The sequence below is a fragment of the Coenobita brevimanus genome, chromosome 94, assembly GCF_032717465.1.
Source record: "Coenobita brevimanus isolate Jiangsu-jjx chromosome 94, ASM3271746v2, whole genome shotgun sequence".
Classification (NCBI taxonomy): Eukaryota; Metazoa; Arthropoda; class Malacostraca; order Decapoda; family Coenobitidae; genus Coenobita; species Coenobita brevimanus.
Window position 1 is genome coordinate 22,378,981 of NC_137047.1, and position 21,479 is coordinate 22,400,459.

The 21,479-nt window shown below is 42.3% G+C and overlaps 1 protein-coding gene across 2 annotated transcripts in view; it reads right to left on the bottom strand.

Annotated features, from left to right (window-relative positions):
* Positions 1-3,784: 3,784 nt before the first annotated feature.
* Positions 3,785-21,479, bottom strand: part of LOC145412919 (phosphatidylinositol transfer protein alpha isoform-like) — an 86,031-nt gene continuing 68,336 nt past the window's right edge. For both annotated transcript variants that reach the window (XM_080282721.1, XM_080282722.1), the window contains exons 7-9: positions 15,620-15,741; positions 8,652-8,742; positions 3,785-6,780 (exon numbers count right to left, since the gene is read on the bottom strand). In XM_080282721.1, the coding sequence (XP_080138847.1) occupies positions 6,739-6,780; positions 8,652-8,742; positions 15,620-15,741 (255 nt within the window). In that variant the 3' untranslated portion in view covers positions 3,785-6,738. The remainder of the gene's footprint in view (positions 6,781-8,651; positions 8,743-15,619; positions 15,742-21,479) is intronic.

Below are 21,479 nucleotides of genomic sequence, written 5' to 3' on the forward strand. Positions count from 1 at the left end.
ACTGGGGGGCCAGACAAACGGGGTTCTTGTAGACAGACTAATGTAGGACGATGAACTGCGAGAAGATAACGAAGGTCATTACGATGGGCCTTAAAACTTCTAAGATTCCGTTGTAATATAGACGTTAAAATTTAAAAAACTAAAAAAGTAAAACCAAGGGAAATAAAAGCTTAAGAAAAAATTTACAATGGATAAAATATAATAAAAACGAATTTATAGCGGACTGGTATTACTGTATATATCACCGGGTTGGTTCGATAGTTGGAATAGGAGCAGAACGTGGAGGAGGTGGATGAGCGGGACGGTCAGTATACCCCGGTTGCATCGGAAGGGATAGAGGAGAGGGATTAGAATAAGAAGGAAGGGGGGCAGAAGGAGGAGGAGCTGTGGGAGTGGGAGGGAGATCAGAAGGAACAGAATGGACTTCGGCTGTATGGATTATTTTTTGTGGACTCATGGGTTCCTACAATGGAGTCGCCAGAAACTCCATGATGTCTGTGAGGGTTTCACTCTTGACACTTGCTGGGAATGTCGTCTGTGGTGTCGGCAATGGAGTTCATATAGGTTGTGGAGTAGTTTGTGGGGTTGCGATAGGGTTGGGACTAGTTCGTGGAGTCGAAATAGGGATCTTTGATGGAGTAGTTGTCATGGAGGGCAAGGGGCGAGAGGTACGCATTTTACGGGTTGGGGGGGAATGTGTGGGTTTTGTGAAACCCTTGGCATCCGAAGTGGTGGGAGGAAGTCCACGTTTGCTAGAGGAAGGCGGGCGGCGGGCATCACGCTGTGGCAGAGGGAGTAATTGTTGGTGGAGAGACGAAGAGGAGCGAGGGGTAGCAGCAGAACAGGAAGGGTGTTGAGGAGAAGTGATAGGAGTAGACAATAGAGGCGATAGGGAGGAAATTAGAGTGGAAGAGTCTAGAACAGAGAAAGAGTTGGAAAGAGTAACCAGAGGGGTTTCAGAGTGTGAAGTGGAACAAGGAGAGAGAGAAGGGGAGGTGGAAGAGGGTAGAACAGAGACAGGGGGGGAGGAGACAACACTGACAGTCGGAGAAGATGAGGAGGAGGTATGAGTAGAGACTGGAAAAGAGGTTGGGACAGTAGGGGAGCAGGAGACTGGTGATACCAAGGGAGTGTGTTAGATTGGGAGGTGACGGTAGAAAAGGAGTTAGAGGTTGTAATGGTGGTAGAGTGGTGGGACTGGGAAATGGGGGAGGTAGTGGGGACAGGACGGGCCACTCGAGCATATGTAGTATTGGTAGAGAATCCTAGATCATGGGCACGTTGATGAGCTGCATGGAGGGAAAGACCTTCTTTCCAGCGAATCCTGGAGACTTCGGATTCGAAGGTAAACACCGGGCAGTTCCGGGATGAGGCAGCATGAGAGCCTTGGCAGTTCGGGCAGACCTGGGTCTTTGCTGTGCAGGCTGAGAAGGTGTGGCCGGGTTGGGCGCAGGTAGGGCATATGGATTCTGATCTACAGTATTTGGCAGGATGACCATAGCGCCAACATGAAGAGCACTGTCGCGGATGAGGTATGTATTCTTTGACACTGACTCATGTACCACCAATAATGACAGAAGTGGGAAGATCGCGGCCCTTAAAACTGATCTTAGCAATGTTGGAGGAGTATTTCCGGCGCCCCCGAGGTGGAAGCGTGTAACACTGAACGGACAGTACTGCTAGGTGTTGGGCTGACAAGATGGCTTGTATATCTGTGGAGCATTCTGAGAAACTGCGATCTCCTATAGATATATATGAAGGGATTAGAACAGTTCCCGTGCTGGAGTTTAGGTGGGGATCTGGCACTGCTGCAATGGGATGACCAGAATGATCAGTAAGCGACATCACCTTTCTCAGCCTGCGCAGCAGTCTGGACAGTCAAAAGGCGGTCTCCATTTGGTCGTGATGTAAATGTTATGTCGGGACCTATCTGTCAAAGGAGAGAGAGATGGAGAGTGAGGTCATTTGTTGTCGGCTGGATGTTGAAGAACTTGGGCCATGTCTGGCGACCAAAAATTGATGTTACTGATGGTGGGTTTGGAAAGAGGGGGGGAGGAAGGAGAGGGGGGGGAAGAAGAATAAACAGAAGGATAGGAAGAGGAGGAAAGAGGCGGAAAAGTAGGGGGTGGGGGGATCCACCTGTCCGGGAGAAGGTTTTGAAGGAGCATCTCCCGTTGCTCCTTGAGAATTTATTAATTTATCATTATTGGCCATGGTGAGCCTAATTGTAAATAACAGGAATTAAATTGGTCCACTCCTGAGAGCCCAGTCAGGAGTAAGGGCGAAAAATACAAGGGCTACCATACCCATGGTTCCCTGAGGCCGTTAGCGACTGACACAGAAGAGAGAGCCTTGCATCCCATCAGCACGGCTCTCACACCTTAGGAAGGTGAGAAGAAAGAAAATAAAAGAAGAGAAGAAGAAAAAGGACCAAGCAAAATTAGTAGGGCCAAGGACTGGGACCCAAGGGCGGGGGAAGCAGGGTATAAGGACACCACCCCCATCATCAGGTCCCAGCCCCAGACCCCAGAGCCCCCCCACGACTACGGTTTTTTTTTTTTTTTTTTTTTTTGCAATTAAGGAATTGCCTCAACCGTTACATCCATACCCACGATTATGAGTTGGTTTTAGTTTCATTCCTTAAGTTCTTGGGGCACCTTCCCTTCCTTGATCTTGGCAAAATGACAAATTGGTTACCGACTCTGAATAACGTCCTACTTCCTCTCATTCCCTAAGCCTGACAAAGACTGTTCTCACTTATTCTGTCTACTGCCCCATCATCCTTTTATTCTGTTTAAGGAAACTACTGGGAATACTTATCTCCTACATCTTCATTCATTGCTTAACTCTGTAAACTTACCTCACTTGACAAATGGAGTGATTCCACTCCAAAGGAACGGCAAGTGTATCCTGAATGTGAAGGGCTGGAGCACTGAGGAAAAGTTAATAATTTTAACTAAAAGGCAAAAATAAAGATAAGCAGTTGTACAACAATACATGCCTGAAGTAATAAAGAAGCGATCAAAAACTGCCATAAGTTAATAGCTACTCGTTATTTATGTACAGTATGTACGACAGAAGAATTGCCATTATAACAAAGCATGTGGAGAGAATGGAGAATGAAAGACTGACTAAGAGGGTGTATGTAGGTGAGGTGGAGGGAGGGAGAGGGAGGGGTAGACCGAGGATGAGGTGGAGGGATGGAGTTGAGAGGTATATGAGGGAGGGGAGGGTGAGTTGGGGGGAGGGGAGTCAAATGGTGGGTGACAGAGTGACTTGGAGGCGTTTTGTCTGCGGCCACCCTTTGCGGGATTAGGGCGTCGGGCTATAGATAGATAGATAGAAAATATAAAAACGATATAAGATGCTCTTTAATTTACAGGCATCCTACTGCAACTGATATTCCATTCACACACTTGAATAGTGTATATACAGTAATTATAATGTATATGGGGAAAAACAGGATGAACAGTTTTCCATGTCTATATATGGAAGGGCCAGCCCAACCAAGTCCAGAATAAACTGAAGATCCTGAATGAGGACCTCAGGGTTTGGGAGCTTGACATGAATGCTGCAAGACACCATGCAGCTTGGAATGTAACCATCAGGTGATAAAAGGTTGGTCTATGCAAGCATGGAACACTGCCTTACACACAATGGACACCCATGCTTTAAATGAGACGTTCTAGAAAAAAAAAAAAAAACTATCCATCATGTAAGGAGTAACAGACTGTACAGTAAATAAAGCAAGAAAAACTTATCACAAATAGAGACAAAGGGCTCATTGGTGATCAATATAATTTATTTTGATAGTTTAACTTCATTTCAATTTGCATAACGTAACGAACAATATAGTACAAAATCATAATTAAGGTAATGTGCATTATCAACTCTATTCAGTTTCAAATGAGTGATACTTCAGTGATGCCCATCAATTCACAATCATAGTAACATCAGTTACATCACAAGCCACATGTAATCATATCAGCTTTGGCTTTCACAAGTTGACTTTGGTCGATAACGTGCACTGTGTTAAACTGCTTCAGAAACTAATATTAACTCTCTGTTTCTTAGGCCTGTTACCATACAACCTTAGTAATATTTGCACACCATCAGCTGTTGAGTGATAAGCAATTACCTCCAAATCCAGATACACTATTTACATACAGCATTTCTCATGAACTTAACACAAACATGATTATTCAATGAACATCTATGACAACAGGAAATTCAATTTTTTTTTCCACAGAATGTATCTAATAATCAATAAATCCCTGGTGTGTATAATATTGGTAATATAACTACAGTATTAACAGGTCATCTATAATACCTATGCATGATGACATGAATCCACTAAGATAGTCTGCACTTAACGTCACACTAGAATGCCAGTCTAAACAACCACTAACGGGACACTACCTATTAGTACGGAGTTTTCCAACCTTCACACAAGAAAGGGTGGAAAAAAAAAATATTGTTTTACAATCAAACAAGTCAAAGAAGGGATTAAGTGTGAAAAGATTCACTGATAACTGACACTACAAAATGTATGACAAGAATCGCATGGCAAGTCCAATCTTCCTCTTTCTATAAACATTCTATTTCAACAACAATGTTAATTCTGGCAGTTTTTGTGGTGAATGTACCTAAGGAACAAAGTAAACACTTTACCTAACTGAGAACTTTAGCAATTCACAGACAGCAAATGCAGGTAATTTATATCTCTATCTAAAGAAAATTCAGTCATTAACATCAGATACCACACCACAATTTGAAGGCTCTCCCTACAAAACAATCCCCCCCCCCCCCAAGATCTCCAAGAAATCTATCTCTTCTGGGATACAACTATCTTAGAGACCAAGTTTGAAAAAAGTGACCAGTATTAAGTCTCTGATTTACAACCACACTGTCCTGTACATTTCCATCTTCTGCAATCAGCTCAATGGTTTTATTTGCATTATGCCTCCTCTTCTATGCATGTAACATAAAGTATCTACAGCCAACTGAAAAAACTAACTGGTTACTACATGAGCATGAGAGTAACGAGTACTGTACTGTAATAACTATGTCTACTCCAGTCACTCATTTAGGACAGTTAGAGACCCTGAAAGTAAGGTATTCAATGCTGGTTAAGTGTGACACTAGTTCTTTGTCACTGCCATCCCATCTTAATTAGTAATATATTAAAGGGTTTCTAACAATCACTAATGCATTCAGTGACAGAGAACAATGACCACATGCCTCATTCACCAATGTAACTGATCTAACCATTTTCTTGTTAAACACCTACCATACATTATATATGATACGACATGGAGGAAACATGTGACAGTTACACAATCATGGGCATCGTTGATTGGGTGATGGAAGAGAAACCCTGAAACATAAAAAGAACAGACAATTCCATCATTTCTGGCTGCAGTCAAGCAAAATTCTTGCACTTTTCTATCAAAACACTTGTATAAATTACTGTTGCATTAGATCACACCAGTTTTCTTTGGAGTTTCATCCAATTCATGACTATCCTAATAAAAAAATGCAAGTTCTTGTTAGTAGTGAAACATCAGCAAAAAATGATAAGGTAATCTGATCCTTTTAACTTCAAAGTCTCCAAGGGAACACAACAACTAGGGGTCACGGAGTTGCCATTATTATTCCTACGATCCATAAATTTACTAGAATAAAACTTCACAACATAGGCATCATTTCCATACTAGAACTTACCAGCTGCTCTCACATAGTCTAACTAAACTCAAAACTTTCAAAAGATACACACCCATGCAAAACATGTGGATTAAGATGCAAACACCTTCATACTCTGTCTCTGCAATACTCAGGGTCAAATACTATTTATTAGAGGAAGTCACCAACCCAAACTCCAGATCCGTTAGGGGCTAAAACTGCAATATTTTCCACAGTCAACTTGTACTCCTAATACAGCAATTACAGGTACTTCAGTAAGTCATACTTTCAAAAGATAACATGACACTTTGAAAGGGCATAATACAGTACATCAACAATAATCATAAAACTTTACATGCTAAATGATAAACACTTGACTTTTATCATAAACCTAATATTTCAACTGTAATTGGAAGATGCTCACCCCACCATATTCATTACAGCACTACCTACTTATACTGTTTAACAAGGACACATCATCAACTTCTACTTTATGAGGAACTTACCTGGCTTCAAGGCTATTGCCAACACCAGACTTCTTCAGAATCTACCAACAGGACTGAGATGTGCAATTACATTCAACAAATAGATTCAAAGATGTGTAAGATGAGTGTTTTTGCTTTATTTTTTGTTTACTGGTACCTAAAACAACAAGTTATGCAGAAAAACAGATCAAGGGTAATGAAGAGATTTCTTTGACTTACACTCCTCAAAGTTGGCAAACATGCAGGGTACTGTAATTCTCATATCCTATTTTTCTCATCTTCCTCGAAGGAAATTATCTGGTCATTTTTTCATCCAATTTTCAATTAATTTCAGTATGTCTTTATTCCTGTGGAGTTACAGGTAAGGTGAACAGACTACAGTAAACTGTTATACAGGTGTTTCCATCATGCATAACAATTACAAATATATATATTTTCTCTTGGTGGCTACCTTTCCAACAGGTAAATGGATGAAGGGAGAGTGGGTTACTGGCTGTGAAGTGTTGGGTGAGATGTTGGCAGGAAGACCTGAGGTCAGAGCTGCTGCCTCACTCATGGCTAGCTAACCTCCTCACTCACTTCGTGTCCCCCGCACCTCACCAACCTTTCTTTGCTGCATCAGGAAGAAAAGAACCAGTGAAAGGAAGATAATCAAGGAAGAGACCACTATACAAGGACAGACTTGGACTGAGTGAAGAAAATGCATTGGTCAGAGATTAATGAAGATGACACATAAGAACAACTGACTCCTGGCAAATGGGAACAGGCAGAGAATAAGAGCAAAACTTTAGTATCTTCATAACAAATACAACCTCCATCTGTGAGTATATGCATTTTATTTGACCAATTCAAGCCACTATGAACCTGAGATAAAGCACATTGGTTTGCTTCTTTAATCCTCTACTGCTGCACTTTATGACTAAACTATATATAATGAACAACAACTTAGTTAACTTCATAATAAACACAGCTTCAGTATAAGGGTATAATTTTCTCATTTACAGTATGTAGTAATTCATGGCATTGTTAACTCTTCACTCACCTACAGTTTTCTGTAAGTTTGTGTGATATGATCAGAGAAAATGTAGCGAGGGCAGCCTGGACTCATACACAAAGGAAAACATTCCCGTTGATTTTATTTGCCCCAGTAACTGGTTATATTGGTATAGGCTATATACCATGATTTTTGCTTATGTTTATAATATATGATAAGCTAATAAAAACACACAAAACTGATGAGTAAAAGTACAGTGAAAGTACCAATATGCAGTGAGAATAATGTGTTTCCACAGTGAAAATAACGTACCAACACCCTACTGCAATATTTTGCCCACACCATGCAGGGCCTAAGCATATGTCTATGTGCAGAAATTCATGAGCTTTCACGTGGTGTCTTCAGAATTTTGATATGACCAATAGTTTTCGAGTAAATCACCAAAAATCACGTGCATGCACTTCCTTCCCCCCCCCACACCGAAAGCCGACTATCTGTGAGTGTTGGCCTTGAAATGACACCCTCCCCTATGACGCAGCAAAGATCGACGCACTTGATGCTAAGGCTTAATTTCTGGTGACTATTTTTGTCCAAAACTGCCTAATCAACATCCCTTCAGGCCAACACTGACAAGTGTGTCATCGGTTCCTCTTCAGCCTAACACCATTTTGACTTGTTTTGCGTCATTGTGCACGAGGTGGTTAAAGTAAAACATCTAACTTTGCTTCTTTAAACTTTTGACTACTGGGATGTCTCTCTCTTAACTTAAAAGTCAAGCATTAAAACTAAATTCCTACGTGTACCAACAGCAGAGAAAGAGGTACGTGAGATAGTTTTTGAAACATCTGACTGCTAGGATTTTTCTCCAATGAGCAGTGGAAATGAGTTATATGACAGGAGGCGTGGATCACATGGAGAGGCATTGTGGTGTGGATGTGGATCTGATAGAAAGTGTTAGGAGAAATACACTGAGGTGGTTTTGCCATATGGAGAGGATGGAGAGTGAGTGACTGACAAGGAGAGTGTATGTATGAGGTGGAGAGGGGGAGACAGAAGGGGAGGCCAAGGATGAAATGAAGGGATGGAGTGGAGAGGTATATGCGAGAGGGGTGTGTCTGCTGGAAGCAGGGCAGTGAAATGGCAGGGAACAGGGCAACAAGGAGGTGATTTGTTTGTGGCCACCCCTTATGAGATTAAGGTGTCTGGCAACAGACAGAGAGATGGACAGATAGATAGAATAAAATCTTCTGCACTAGCCTGAATAAAATACCCAAGTGCACCAACCACAGCAGAAGGGATAAGGATGCATTTTTTTTAATTACCTTAAAATCTGACTTCATTAGTTTAGGTTTACAAGAAAATGATTCATGGCAGCCATGAAGCTTATGGTTTATAATTCCTAAATTTTGAAAGAACTGCATAATACTCTTAAATCTTTCAAATCTCAGCCAACACAATGTACTGCACTGATATGTATCAAATTAACATACCTTGTCCAATTCTACTTTAGTTTTATCTTCTAATCGACGGATATCTTCCATGGTCATTCCATGCCATCGATCCATCCAGCAAAACACTTGTCTGTGAGGAAAAATATAAAACTGAAGCTGCTAAATACAAAAACCTAAAGAATGAGTGATGATTCAAGATGTGGAGAGTCTGCTGTTACATGACTTGCATCAAAGAATCATGTTACAACAGTAAAGCAGCAAATCTTACCAAACATTTAGAGGGACTGATAAAATATCTGTTTAATATATTTCACTTATCACATGATAAGGTGAAACTAAAACTGATTATATACTTCAAAACTCCCTCCCAATCCCCTCAGTTCACTGAAGAAGATGATTAATTTCACTTTGCAGTCCATCAGGTTGATGTTCAAGTGATCCTAGGGCCACAACAACTCCAGAAAGTCTAAAATTCTCTCTCCTCATCACATCATCATCATCATCCAATCCTACAATTTAAAATACAACCAGTCATAAAGCTACTGAAATGACGTCCTTGACAGTGCCACAGTTCAATTGTTCACATTCATTTCATTTTTGAAGGCTCCAACATGCTTGCATGCATTGGCCTTGGTCAACTAATGGTGGATCTCCATGCTGCTCGATCTATGGCAGCCTCCCTGTTCAGTTCCTTAACCCTGAGGTCTCACTTAATGACCTTGTCCCACGTCTTTTTTGGTCTACCCCTTGCAACCCCACCCTCAATATAAATGTTTCTCACTTTCTGCAACCAATTATCATCCTCAGTCCTCTCCACATGCCCAAACCACCTCAATATACCTCTCCTCATCAAAACACCAATCCATTCCAGTCCCATCCTACCTCTCAACTCTTCCATCATAAACCCAGCCTCCCCAGGCCTTGCACGCAGGGATGCACTGCACATCCACCTAATCATCGTCATTTCTTTATGTTTGAGCCTGCATATATCCTCTTCCTTTACTGCCCAGGTCTCATTATCATGCAGTATTACACTTCTAACAGATGATGCATACAAAGATCCCTTAGCATGTAGGGAGAGCCCTCTCATGTCAGGAAAGGCAACAGCTCCCTGCACTTCTTCCAACCACTTACCCTAGCCACAAAGCTAGCTCCAGCCCCACCTCCAGCACATAACAAGTCTTCCAAATAACAAAACTCTTCCACACACTCAAGAGACTCCCCAGCAAGTTCAATCCTTTCATGCCTGACAATCTCCACTTACTCTCCCCGACATGCCGCACACATAAAATCAGCATAATCTCACAGTCTACCTCTAATACCAATACATCTCTTATGCAATCACTTATCACCCTCTTCTTTTACAATACTGCCACCAACCCTAGATATCATCACTTTTGTTTTATCTGCATTTACTCTTAAGCCCTTGTGCCCCATACCATCTCTCCACTTCCTAAATCTTTCCTCCGCCTCCCTTTCAGTCTCTGCAATCAACATCAAATCATCAGCATACAACATCTCCCACAGAAGTCCATTTCTGAAGTCACCTGAGAGGGCTTCAAGTACAATGATTAACAACAAGGGACTCAAAACTGACCCCTGATACACACCAACATTCACGGACAACTCATCTCTCAAATCTCTCTTCACTCTTACCTGGGTGCGAGGAACCACATAGATGACCATAGCCACCCTAACCAGCTACTCCTTGATCCTATGCTCTCTCGTTGCCCACTTCACCACCTCTCTAGAGACTCTGTCAAAGGCTGTCTCCAAATCAACAAAAACATGGTTCCCTTTTCCTTCTTATATATTTTTCCTGAAGCTGCTGAACAATGAATATGGCATCAGTGGTCCCCCTGCCTGGCATAAACTCAAACTGCATCTCATCAATGTTCACTCCTTCTCTAATCAAACCTTCGAGAACTCTCTTCATTACCTTTACCTTCATTATCTGACCTAAAAGCTTTATACCTCTATAATTTCCTCTTTCCAGGGCATCACCCTTCCCCTTCTACAAATTTACAATTGCACTCTTCAGCGTATCATCTGGGGAAACACAATATATATATATATATATATAGCCTCTGTGGAACAGTGGTAGAGTGTGCGTTTCGTACACAGGTAAGCCAGGGTTCGTGTCCCGCCAGCGTAATAAACTTTGGGAGTGTTCACTCGGCCACGTACTGCATTGGCGGACACAAGGGGTGCTGTGGGTGATCCAGTGTCGCTTACTATAAAGCATGCTTGCACCCAGTCGGCTTGAGTGGGCCGATTACACTTGGTTCACAGACTACACACACATCCAAAGCCACTCCAACACTACAATTACACTTACAAGCACTTCTCACCCTAGATACAATCTCCACCAGACAGCCTATGCCACTTGGTAGAGATACATTGGCTGTATCGTCCCGACTTCGGTCGGGATAGGCCCGTCCTGCAGTGAATACTCAAACAGATAATGATGATGACAATGATGAATATATATATATATATATATATATATATATATATATAAAAACCTCAATTTAAGGGACCTCCATTTAAGGGATTTTGGATTTAAGGGACTCCATATTCTACCTGACAAATGGACAGGACCATTAAAAAATGATACGTAATATCTAGGTTATACACATTAACATGTTTCTTTATACAGTACTCGTAAAATAATATTCATAATCATACAAATAAGAAAGATAAGTGAAACAGTAATTGCAATTCATAATAAGATTGTCTTTATGTGGTAAAACAATGGACATATTCAAGTAAAGGACAAGTTGATCCCCCAGTTTGTCCCTTAAATCAAGGTTTGAGTGTGTGTGTATATATATATATATATATATATACAGTGGGGCACCAATTTTCGCGCCTAATTGGGTCAAAAAATAATGCGCGAAAGTGGAATTAGCGAAAGTTGGGGCATTGTCTTTATGGCAAAAAGGCTAATTGGTTCCCGGTTATCCTAAAGTAACATCAGATTTTCATTTTCACTTGCAATACAGTACATCAAATCACTATTGTACATTGCATTGTGAGATACAAACAATAAAAACTGTACAGTACACATTATATGAGGAGAAACATACCACAGAGACCAGGTTGAGGTGTTTAATGGATGTTGGGGGTAAGTATCTGAGGTGCGTGGCGGGCTTATTTAGCCACGCCAGACGTATTGGCGCCACCTCTTGCTGCCTCGCTACCACTCTCTCTCTCTGCCTCCTCAGATGCAACTTTTCATTTCATTATTATACTGCCGTTTCTTCACTCCAACACGATACTCTCTTTTAGCCTTGGCCTTTCCTCCCGACTTTGAATGTCCCGGCCACTTTTTATCACCACCACTGCCTCCCGGCCCTCCCCCCACACCACCAGGCCCTTTCCCCACACTACCAGGTATAGTAGAGGCCATTGAACCGTGAGAATCCAACACAATGGAGCTAGCACGCTCGTACACAATGGCAGGAATGGGTGGACAGAGTGTTGACATGACGTCATTCAAGATGGCGGTGGGTTGCGGGCGGGCGGTGCAGGAAATTCAAAGTTCAAAATATTGTCCCAAACCCAAAATTTGTGCGCGAAAATCGATTTTTTTCAAGCGAAAGTGGAAGTTAGGGAATATTTGGTGCATGCCGCGAAAGTGGATTCCGCGAATCCTGCTGTAGCGAAAGTTGGTGCACTACTGTGTATATATATATATATATATATATATACACACACACATATATATATATATATATATCTATTGCCAGACGCCTCAATCCCGTTCGGGGTGGCCACAAACAAATCGCCTCCACATCACCCTGTTCCCCACCATTTCACTGCTCTGCTCCCAACTCACCCCCCCCTCTCTCATATACCTCTTCACCCCATCCCTCCATCTCATCCTCAGCCTCCCCCTCCCTCTTCCCCCCTCCACCTCACTCACATACACTCTCTTCATCAGTCTTTCACTCTCCATCCTCTCCACATGGCCAAACCACCTCAGTGTATTCCTCCTAATGCTTCCTATCACATCCACATCCACACCACAACGATCCTTTACATTCTCATTTGTCAGCCTGTCTCTCTCTCTCTCTCTATATATATATATATACAGTATCTACTGTATATATATAACTATCTATCTATCTATCTATTCTATCATCATCATCCAATCCTACATTGCCCCATGAGGAGCGTAGGAGCCCGGGGCTAGGCAGCTGGTCCTGACATTTAAGATGAGAGTGACCAGCCTCACTCATCCCTGAGTGGCATTACACAAGCAATCAACCCCAACCACCCCTTAGATATAAACCTTCACCGGCTCAATCCGATTGGAGTGCAATAATTATCCACTAAACCACCTGGCGCCAAAATTTGGTTATATGGTTACCACCCAGCGTAGTAAATGGTTTCCTGGTGTACAGGAAATCATTTGGCTTGTCACTCAGTGTAGAGTCACCCACAGGCAAAAGGAAGAGAAAAGAATGAAGGAAAGAAAGACAGAAGAGGGAGTATAAAGTTGCCCATAGGCAGGACAAGGAAAGAATGAACGAAAGGAAGACAGAAGAGGATGGAAGGAAAGAGGGATGGAGGAGAAGAAAGGGCAGACACCCGAGAGCAGCACTACATTGAGTGAGTGGATGGTGAGTGCCTACATTTATATATATATATATATATATATATATATATATATATATATATATATATCCATTCTCTCCACAAGACCATACCATCCCAGTACACTCGTTTCGATTCTGGTGTCCACAGACTTCCTCACTCCACATCTTTGATGAATTACATCATTTTGTATCCTATCCACTCTCTATACTCCACATACATTCCTCAGCAGTCCCAGCTCCACTGCTCTCACTCTTGACTTTTCATTTTCATGCCACAGATAGGATAAAAAAAAAAATAGTGGTAGGTGGTGGCGACCATCATCCACTCACTTGATGTATTGCTGCCTACTTCTTCCTTAGCCTTTATCATTCTTTTTCTGTGCATGCCCTCCTCTCTTCCTATTTCTCCCATCTTTCCTGTCACTTCTTATTGCTTTTCTTTCTTTTACAGGTGGCTTTACATTAAGTGACAAGCCAAATGGTTTCCTGTAAGCGAAGAAACCATTTACAACACTGGGTGGTAACCATATAACCAAATCATACGTGCTCCCTATGTGTCAACAAGTGGGTTGGTGGAGGGTTAGTGCCCCTCCCCGTAAAACATATAACTTAAAGACAAATGGCCACCCTTTAAGGGATTATGGCATCTGGCAATAGGTAGACAGACAGACCACAGTCTCATAACCATATGTTAAAGCTGGCACTAACACTCCTTCACGTAACCCTCATGCAGCTGCAACATTCAAGCCTCTGTTTCTTATCAAGGCCTTCATAACACCAGCTACTTTCCTTCCTTGTGTCACTCTACTTTCAACTTCTTTTTCACATTTTCCTCTCTTTTCTATCACTGTACCCAGGTATTTGAACTCTCACCAATTCCAGTCTCTCTCCATTCACTGTAACATCACAGAGATTCATTTTCTCTCTCAATAACCTTCACTTTACACTTTTCTACATTTACTCTCAAGGCACGCTGGTCACAGACAATAACAAAACTCTGCACTAGTCTACCAAGTTCTTGTGCGGTATTTGCAAGTAGTACTGGATCATGAGCATACAACAAATTCGAGATATTCCATCCATCACCATTCATTACCAACGCCATCCCTCTCTCCATTACTCGTGTTTTTACTTCTCACATCACTCCATCCGTGAATATATTGAACAACCATGGGGACATCACACAACCTTGTCACACGCCTACACTGATCATGACCTGTTCACTTAGATGCCCATTCACCCTTACACATGCTTCACTATCATCATAAAAACTCTTGACGGCACCAAACAGCTTACCATCTACACCGTACATATGCAAAACCTTCCACAATCCTTCATTGTCTAATTTGTTGTTTGCTTTTTCCAGATCTGTAAATGCCATAAACACTTTATTGTACTTCTCACAAGCGTTCTCTACTATCTGTCTTACTGCAAATATTTGATCCACACATCCTCTGCCACTCCTAAAGCCACCCTATTCATCACTCCCTAGGACTTCTGACATTTACTTTCTCTACAATAATTCTTCCATATTCTTTCCTTACCACACTCAATAAACATATGCCAAGATAATTCTTGCACTCACTTCACTCACCCTCATTTTTGTGCAGGGGTACAATCACAGTCTTTTTCCATTCTGCTGGCACAGTTTCACTCATCCATGCCTTTTTACCTATCTCCAGCAAGCATTTCATTCTGCTCTCTCCACTAGACTTAATCATCTCTGCATACACCTCATCAACCCAAGTTGCTTTCCCATTTTTCAGCCACTTCGCAGCATTCATCATCTCTGTGATTATCACATTTCCTGGCACTGCATTCCTTCTCTGCACATCCCCAAAACCAATCATGTTTACTGCTGCTCTGCTCTCTCTATTTCCATTCATCAGGCTTTCAAAATAATCTTTCCATCTGCTCCTTACTTCATCCCTACCGTTTAAGAATCTACCACTTACATCCTTCACACTTTCACATTTCTTTCCGCTGTCACTTCTACATTTCCGCACCACTTTCCAGAATAACTTCCCATTTTCAGGATGTAAAAGTATTAAATAAAATTATTATGTCAAGAACTTCTACACTGAGTGACAAGCCAAATGGATTCCTGTACACCAGGAAACCATTTACTACACTGGGTGGTACCCATATAACCAAATTTTGGTGCCTGGTGGTTTATTGGGTAATTATTGTGCTCCAATTGGATTAAGCCAATGAAAGCTTATATCCAAGGGGTGGTTGGGGTTGACTGTTCATGAAATGCCACTCAGAGATGAGTGAGGCTGGTCACTCTCATCTTAAATGTCGGGACCAACTGCCCAGCCCTGGGCCCCTACGCTCCTCATGGGGCAATGTAGGACTGGATAATGGATGATGGATTATGTCAAGAACTTGTGAATCACTTACCTGTGGAAATTTGTAAAAAGCCTACGTTCAACATCCTGTATAAACTTTTCCACTCGTGTCTGCAGCCCAAACCATTTGAACTCACAGGTCACTAACTTGTAGCAGGTCATCACCGGGTCACACTGCAACAATTATAGCAAATTCTGATTCATCCATTTTTGGTAACCTGTCATGGTACAGTGCGAAACAAATGCTTCTGTATTATTCCAGAGTCTACTTCATTTTATGGGCATGTCCGTCACTTTCCTCCATACCACAAAATTTCAAAAAGAATCATTTGCAGGTAGAGAAACACTTTAAGTTTCTCTCAGCTGAAGCATATTAGCTTGATTAGTAAAGTGAACTACTGGGTAAACTTTTGTCTCTGACTGTACACAGATGCTATTCAGTATTTTATGACTTCACAACTGTCATTTTTTCTGCAAACACTACTCCAGAAGTATTTGGTAATTATGACTGTAGCTAGGATTTTTACATGGGGTGCCCAAATCTAATTATTGGGAGGTCTAAGGAGAACCCTTTAGGAATTCCAGGAGTACTCGCCTGGAAACACTGTGTGGCTAGTGAGGTGGCCAGGCAAAATTAAAATTTATGTATAACTTTTCTTTCATATTGTATTTAGGTGATGACAACATATTTTGGATAATCAAGGTTTATTTAACTCGACAGCTGTGACATACATCATGTGCTGGAAAACTTGTAGCTGCAAAGTACATCAAATGAGGAAGCTTTTTTTTAAATGGGTGTGCTACATATTTCTCCCATATGTTCCCATTACTTCACCACACCTGAACTTAGGTAAATAATGAACTCATATTTGTTTTCCCTACACTTTTCCATGCACTCTTTCATTTCCTACAAGCAAAAATTATTTTTGAGAAAAATATTTTTCCCCGTTTTTTTTAGCATGGGGGAGTAGACCAGAAAACCTAATGCTACAGTTGTTGGGTTCATTTACCACAGCCAAAATGTTCATTACACCAATATAATATATAGTGTTGCTGTTGGTCCTCGTGGTGAAAGGAGAGCTGTTGCATTTGATAACTGTGATATCAGCTGTGTGAAAAGGGGAGGCACAACCTGGCAGCAGACAGATAAGCTAGGTGACAGTGGTGGCAGAAACAGTGACAAATGGTTACTTTTTAATTTAATGTATCTTTTTAACATTCATTACAATTGTTATGAAGATATATTTTCTGGTTAGGAGGGCTGATAGGAGGTTAGTGAGGGATGTTAAAGTTATAGGAAGTGAGGAGTGTGTGCAGCAGCTGAAACTGTTGATTTGTGATATGGTGCTTAAAGAACAAGTGATGAAAAAGAGGACTTATGTACCTAGGAGGAAAATATGGAAGCTGAAAAACCAAGTAGTAAGGGATGCCTTCTATAGCGAGTTGAGGAGAGTGGTGGCTGAACAGGGAGCTGTAGACAGAGGCATTAATGAACAGTACAGAGCCCTCAAGAACAATTTCTTGAGAGTCACTGATGTAACATGCGGCTGGACAAGAGGACCACCAAGACATAAAGTAACTTGGTGGTGGGATGAGGGTGTAGAAGCTGCAATTAAGGAGAAAAGAAGGCTTTTTCGGGAATGGAAGAAGGGTGGTAGCAAAGAGGAATATTTGGCTGCCAAACGTAGGACTAGAAGAGAGGTATACAGGGCAAAGTCTGAGTCACAGAGACAATTACTTGATAACCTAATTCATGGGGAAAGGAAAAATATATTTAGGGTGGCAGGTCAGGTGAAGAGGGATAATCGGGATATCATAGGTGAGCATTGTGTGAAGAATGATGAAGGAAGGGTAGTGGTGAACAGTGAGGAAATTAAAGATGCATGGAGAGAGCATTATAACCGGTTATTGAATGAGGAGTTTGACTGGGACAGGGAAGGTTTGGAGCCAGCAGATCCAGTGTCTGACCCTTGGCCTTTGATTGATACTGCTACTGTGAGTGAGGCAATAGGCAGGATGAGGGTGGGGAAGGCAGCAGGTGTGTCTGGGTTGACTGCCAAAATGTTGAAGGCCTCAGGCGATACAGGGGTGAGTTTAGTCACTGACCTGATAAACAGGATTATTTATGAGTGTGTTGTCCCAGATGATTGGCTGAAGAGTGTAATTGTAAATGTGTATAAAGGGAAGGGTGATGCCCTGGAAAGAGGAAATTATAGAGGTATAAAGCTTTTAGATCAGATAATGAAGGTAATGGAGAGAGTTTTAGAAGGTATGATTAGAGAAAGAGTGAATATTGATGAGATGCAGTTCGGGTTCATGCCAGGTAGGGGGACCACTGATGCCATATTCATTGTTCGACAGCTTCAGGAAAAATATATTGGTAGGAGAAGGGATCTTTATTTTGTTTTTGTTGATTTGGAAAAGGCCTTTGACAGAGTCCCTAGAGAGGTGGTGAAGTGGGCAATGAGAAAGCTTGGCTTGGAGGAGTGGCTGGTTAGGGTGGTTATGGCCATGTATGTGGGTGCTCACACCCAGGTGAGAGTGAATGGAGATTTGAGTGATGAGTTTTCCGTGAATGCTGGTGTGCATCAGGGGTCAGTCTTGAGTCCCACGTTGTTTATCATGGTACTCGAAGCCCTTTCACGTGACTTTAGAAACGGACTCCCGTGGGAGTTGTTGTGTGCTGATGATTTGGTGTTGATTGCAGAGAATGAAAGGGAGGCGGAGGAAAGGTTTAGGAAGTGGTGAGATGGTATGGGGCACAAGGGCCTAAGGGTCTATGTATCTATCTATTGCCAGACGCCTCAATCCCGTTTGGGGTGGCCACAAACAAATCGCCTCCAAGTCGCCCTGTCCCCCGCCATTTCACTGCCCTGCTCCCAACTCACACCCCCCTCTCTCATATACCTCTCCACCCCATCTCTCCATCTCATCCTCGGCCTCCCCCTCCCTCTTTCCCCCTCCACCTCACTCACATACACTCTCTTCGTCAGTCTTTCACCCTCCATCCTCTCCACATGGCCAAACCACCTCAGTGTGTTCCTCATAACGCTTCCTATCACATCCACATCAACACCACAACGCTCCTTTATATCCTCATTCGTCAGCCTGTCTCTCCATGTGACTCCACAGGCTCCTCTTAAATAACTCATTTCCACGGCTCTCACTCTTGACTTGTGTCCTTCCAACAACGTCCACGCTTCACTTCCGTACGTTAGAGTTGGTATCACAATACTGTCATGTAGTAACTTTTTCACTTCCATGCTCACTTCCCTGTTTCTTATCACTGCTTTCAAAGAACCAGCAACCTTTCTTCCCTGCTGTACCCTTTCAAGCACTTCACCCTCCAAACCTCCATCCTTACTCATCACACTACCCAAGTACTTAAACGTACTCACATTTTCCAATTCCTCACCATCCAACCTCGCTGTACATTCACTGACTTCACCTCTCTCAAAGACCATCACTTTACTCTTCCCTACATTCACCTTTAGATTCCGTTTCCTACACACCCTCTCAAACTCATCCACCAAGCCTTGCAGCTCTCCTTCGTCTTCACTCAACAACACGGTATCATCTGCAAACAACAGTACAGGGAGTTTCCAAACACTATCCTCTCTCACCAGGGCCACTCCAACATCCACTACCCTACCTTGTACCTCTTTTATTACCCCATCCATGTACAGATTGAACAACCATGGAGACATGACACATCCCTGTTTCAACCCAACTTTCAAAGAGAAAAATTCACTTAGTTCACCATCCACACGCACTGCAGCCTTCGCACCATCGTACATACTCTTCACAGCATTCAACAACTTCCCATCTATTCCATATATTCTTAACACTTTCCACAATCCTAGTCTATCCACCCTGTCATATGCTTTCTCCAAATCCATGAAAGCCGCATACAACTTCTTTCCCTTCTCTAGAAACTTTTCCACTAAAGATCTGAGAATGAATATCTGATCTACACAACCTCTTCCTCTTACCTAAGGGTAAATGCAGATAAAATAAAAGTGATGATATCTAGGGTTGGTGGCGGTACTGTCAAAGACGAGGGAGAGTGGCCATGTGCAGTTTGCCACAAGGGCGTGGGAAGTAATTCCATCTTGTGCGGTGTGTATGATAAATGGGTGCATAAGAGATGTAGTGGTATCAGAGGTAGACTGCGAGATAATGCTGATTTTATGTGTACAGCGTGCCGGGGTGAGCAGGTGGAGATTGTCAGACGTGAAAGGATTGAATTTGCTGGTGAATCTCTTGAGTGTGTGGAAGAGTTTTGTTATTTGGGAGACATGTTGTGTGCTGGAGGTGGGGCTGGAGCTAGCTCTGTGGCTAGGGTGAGAAGTGGTTGGAAGAAGTTCAGGGAGCTCTTGCCTCTCCTGACATTGAGAGGGCTCTCCCTGCGTGCTAAGGGGTCTTTGTATGCAGCATGTGTTAGGAGTGTAATGCTGTATGGCAGTGAGACCCGGGCAGTGAAGGAGGAAGATATTCGCCGGCTCAGACGTACAGAAATAACAATGATTAGGTGGATGTGCAGTGCGTCCCTGCGTCCAAGGCCTGGAGGGGCTGGGTTTACAATGGAAGAGTTGAGAGGTAGGATGGGACTGGAGTGTATTGGTGTTGTGATGAGGAGAGGTAGATTGAGGTGGTTTGGACATGTGGAGAGGATGGGGGGTGATAATTGGGTGAGGAAGGTGAGAAGTGTTAATATTAGGGGTGGGGTTATGAGGGGTAGACCGAGAAAGACATGGGACGAGGTCATTAAGTGTGACCTTAGGGTTAAGGGACTGAACAGGGAGGCTGCAATGGATCGTGCAGCGTGGAGAGCCGCCATTAGGTGACCAAGGCCGACACATGCAAGCATGTTGGAGCCTTTAAAAAACGAAAAAACGAAAATATATTAAAACATTATGAGCTGCCAATGAACTTTGTTCAAAGTTGTTATCACAAATGAAGTGGTCTGTCTTTGAAACTGATCACTTACGGTAACCCCTTTTAAGTCTGTTTTCTTTCACTATCCCTTTTTGTCAGGATAATGTGCACCAAGAGATAAGCTACTCAATCCAGTCATTTCAGAGGAGCGTGAACAGCTACATACCAAGTGGGATAACGAATGCAATGAACACAAATCACCCCTTGAACTTAAATCCATAAAAGCCACAGCCAACTTAAGTATTTTAACCCGCCGCATGCCAGTGCCATTTTAAAAAGGTCTGACGAAAATCTGCGGTCAGTGCCAGTGCCGTTTTAAAACGGCTTAAAACTAAAACATTCACTGTGACTGCATTTTTCAAGATTCGCGGGTAAAAACTGGAAGAGCATGTATGTTAACTGTTCCTCTACCATGCCCCAGACGGTCAAGGCCGTACACCCACTCCTTCCCCCCCTCGTGCTCATTCTGCCCGTGTGCCTCACCCAGTGTTGTACAGTATATAGTGAAGGCATGTTGTAAATATTTTCACGCAAGTGTAGGGACTATACATAGTGAAATCAAGTCGTAAACATTTTCTTGTAAGTGTATGGACTGTACACATTGAAGTCAAGTTGTAAATACCTTGTAAGAGCCAGGACTGTACATAGTGAAGTCAGGTTGTACCTATCTTCCAGTAAGTTTAAGACAATGCATTCACAGTGAAAGAGACATGCAAATTGTGACAGATGTTGAAGTAATTAGTAATCAGAAAAGTGCACTGAACATTAATATACCTTCCCAGCACAAATCCCTGAGTCTACCTTACACAGAAAACAGCTTTCTCTCACCTACATGGTGAGCGTGAGAGAGCAGGAATACCTGTAAAAGAGTATCCAGGACTCAATAAAACCTGTTTCCGAGCGTCGGTGAGTATTTTAATGGTGAAATTTGTTGTTTTCACATCAAAATCTACCATTTAAAAAAAAACAAAAAA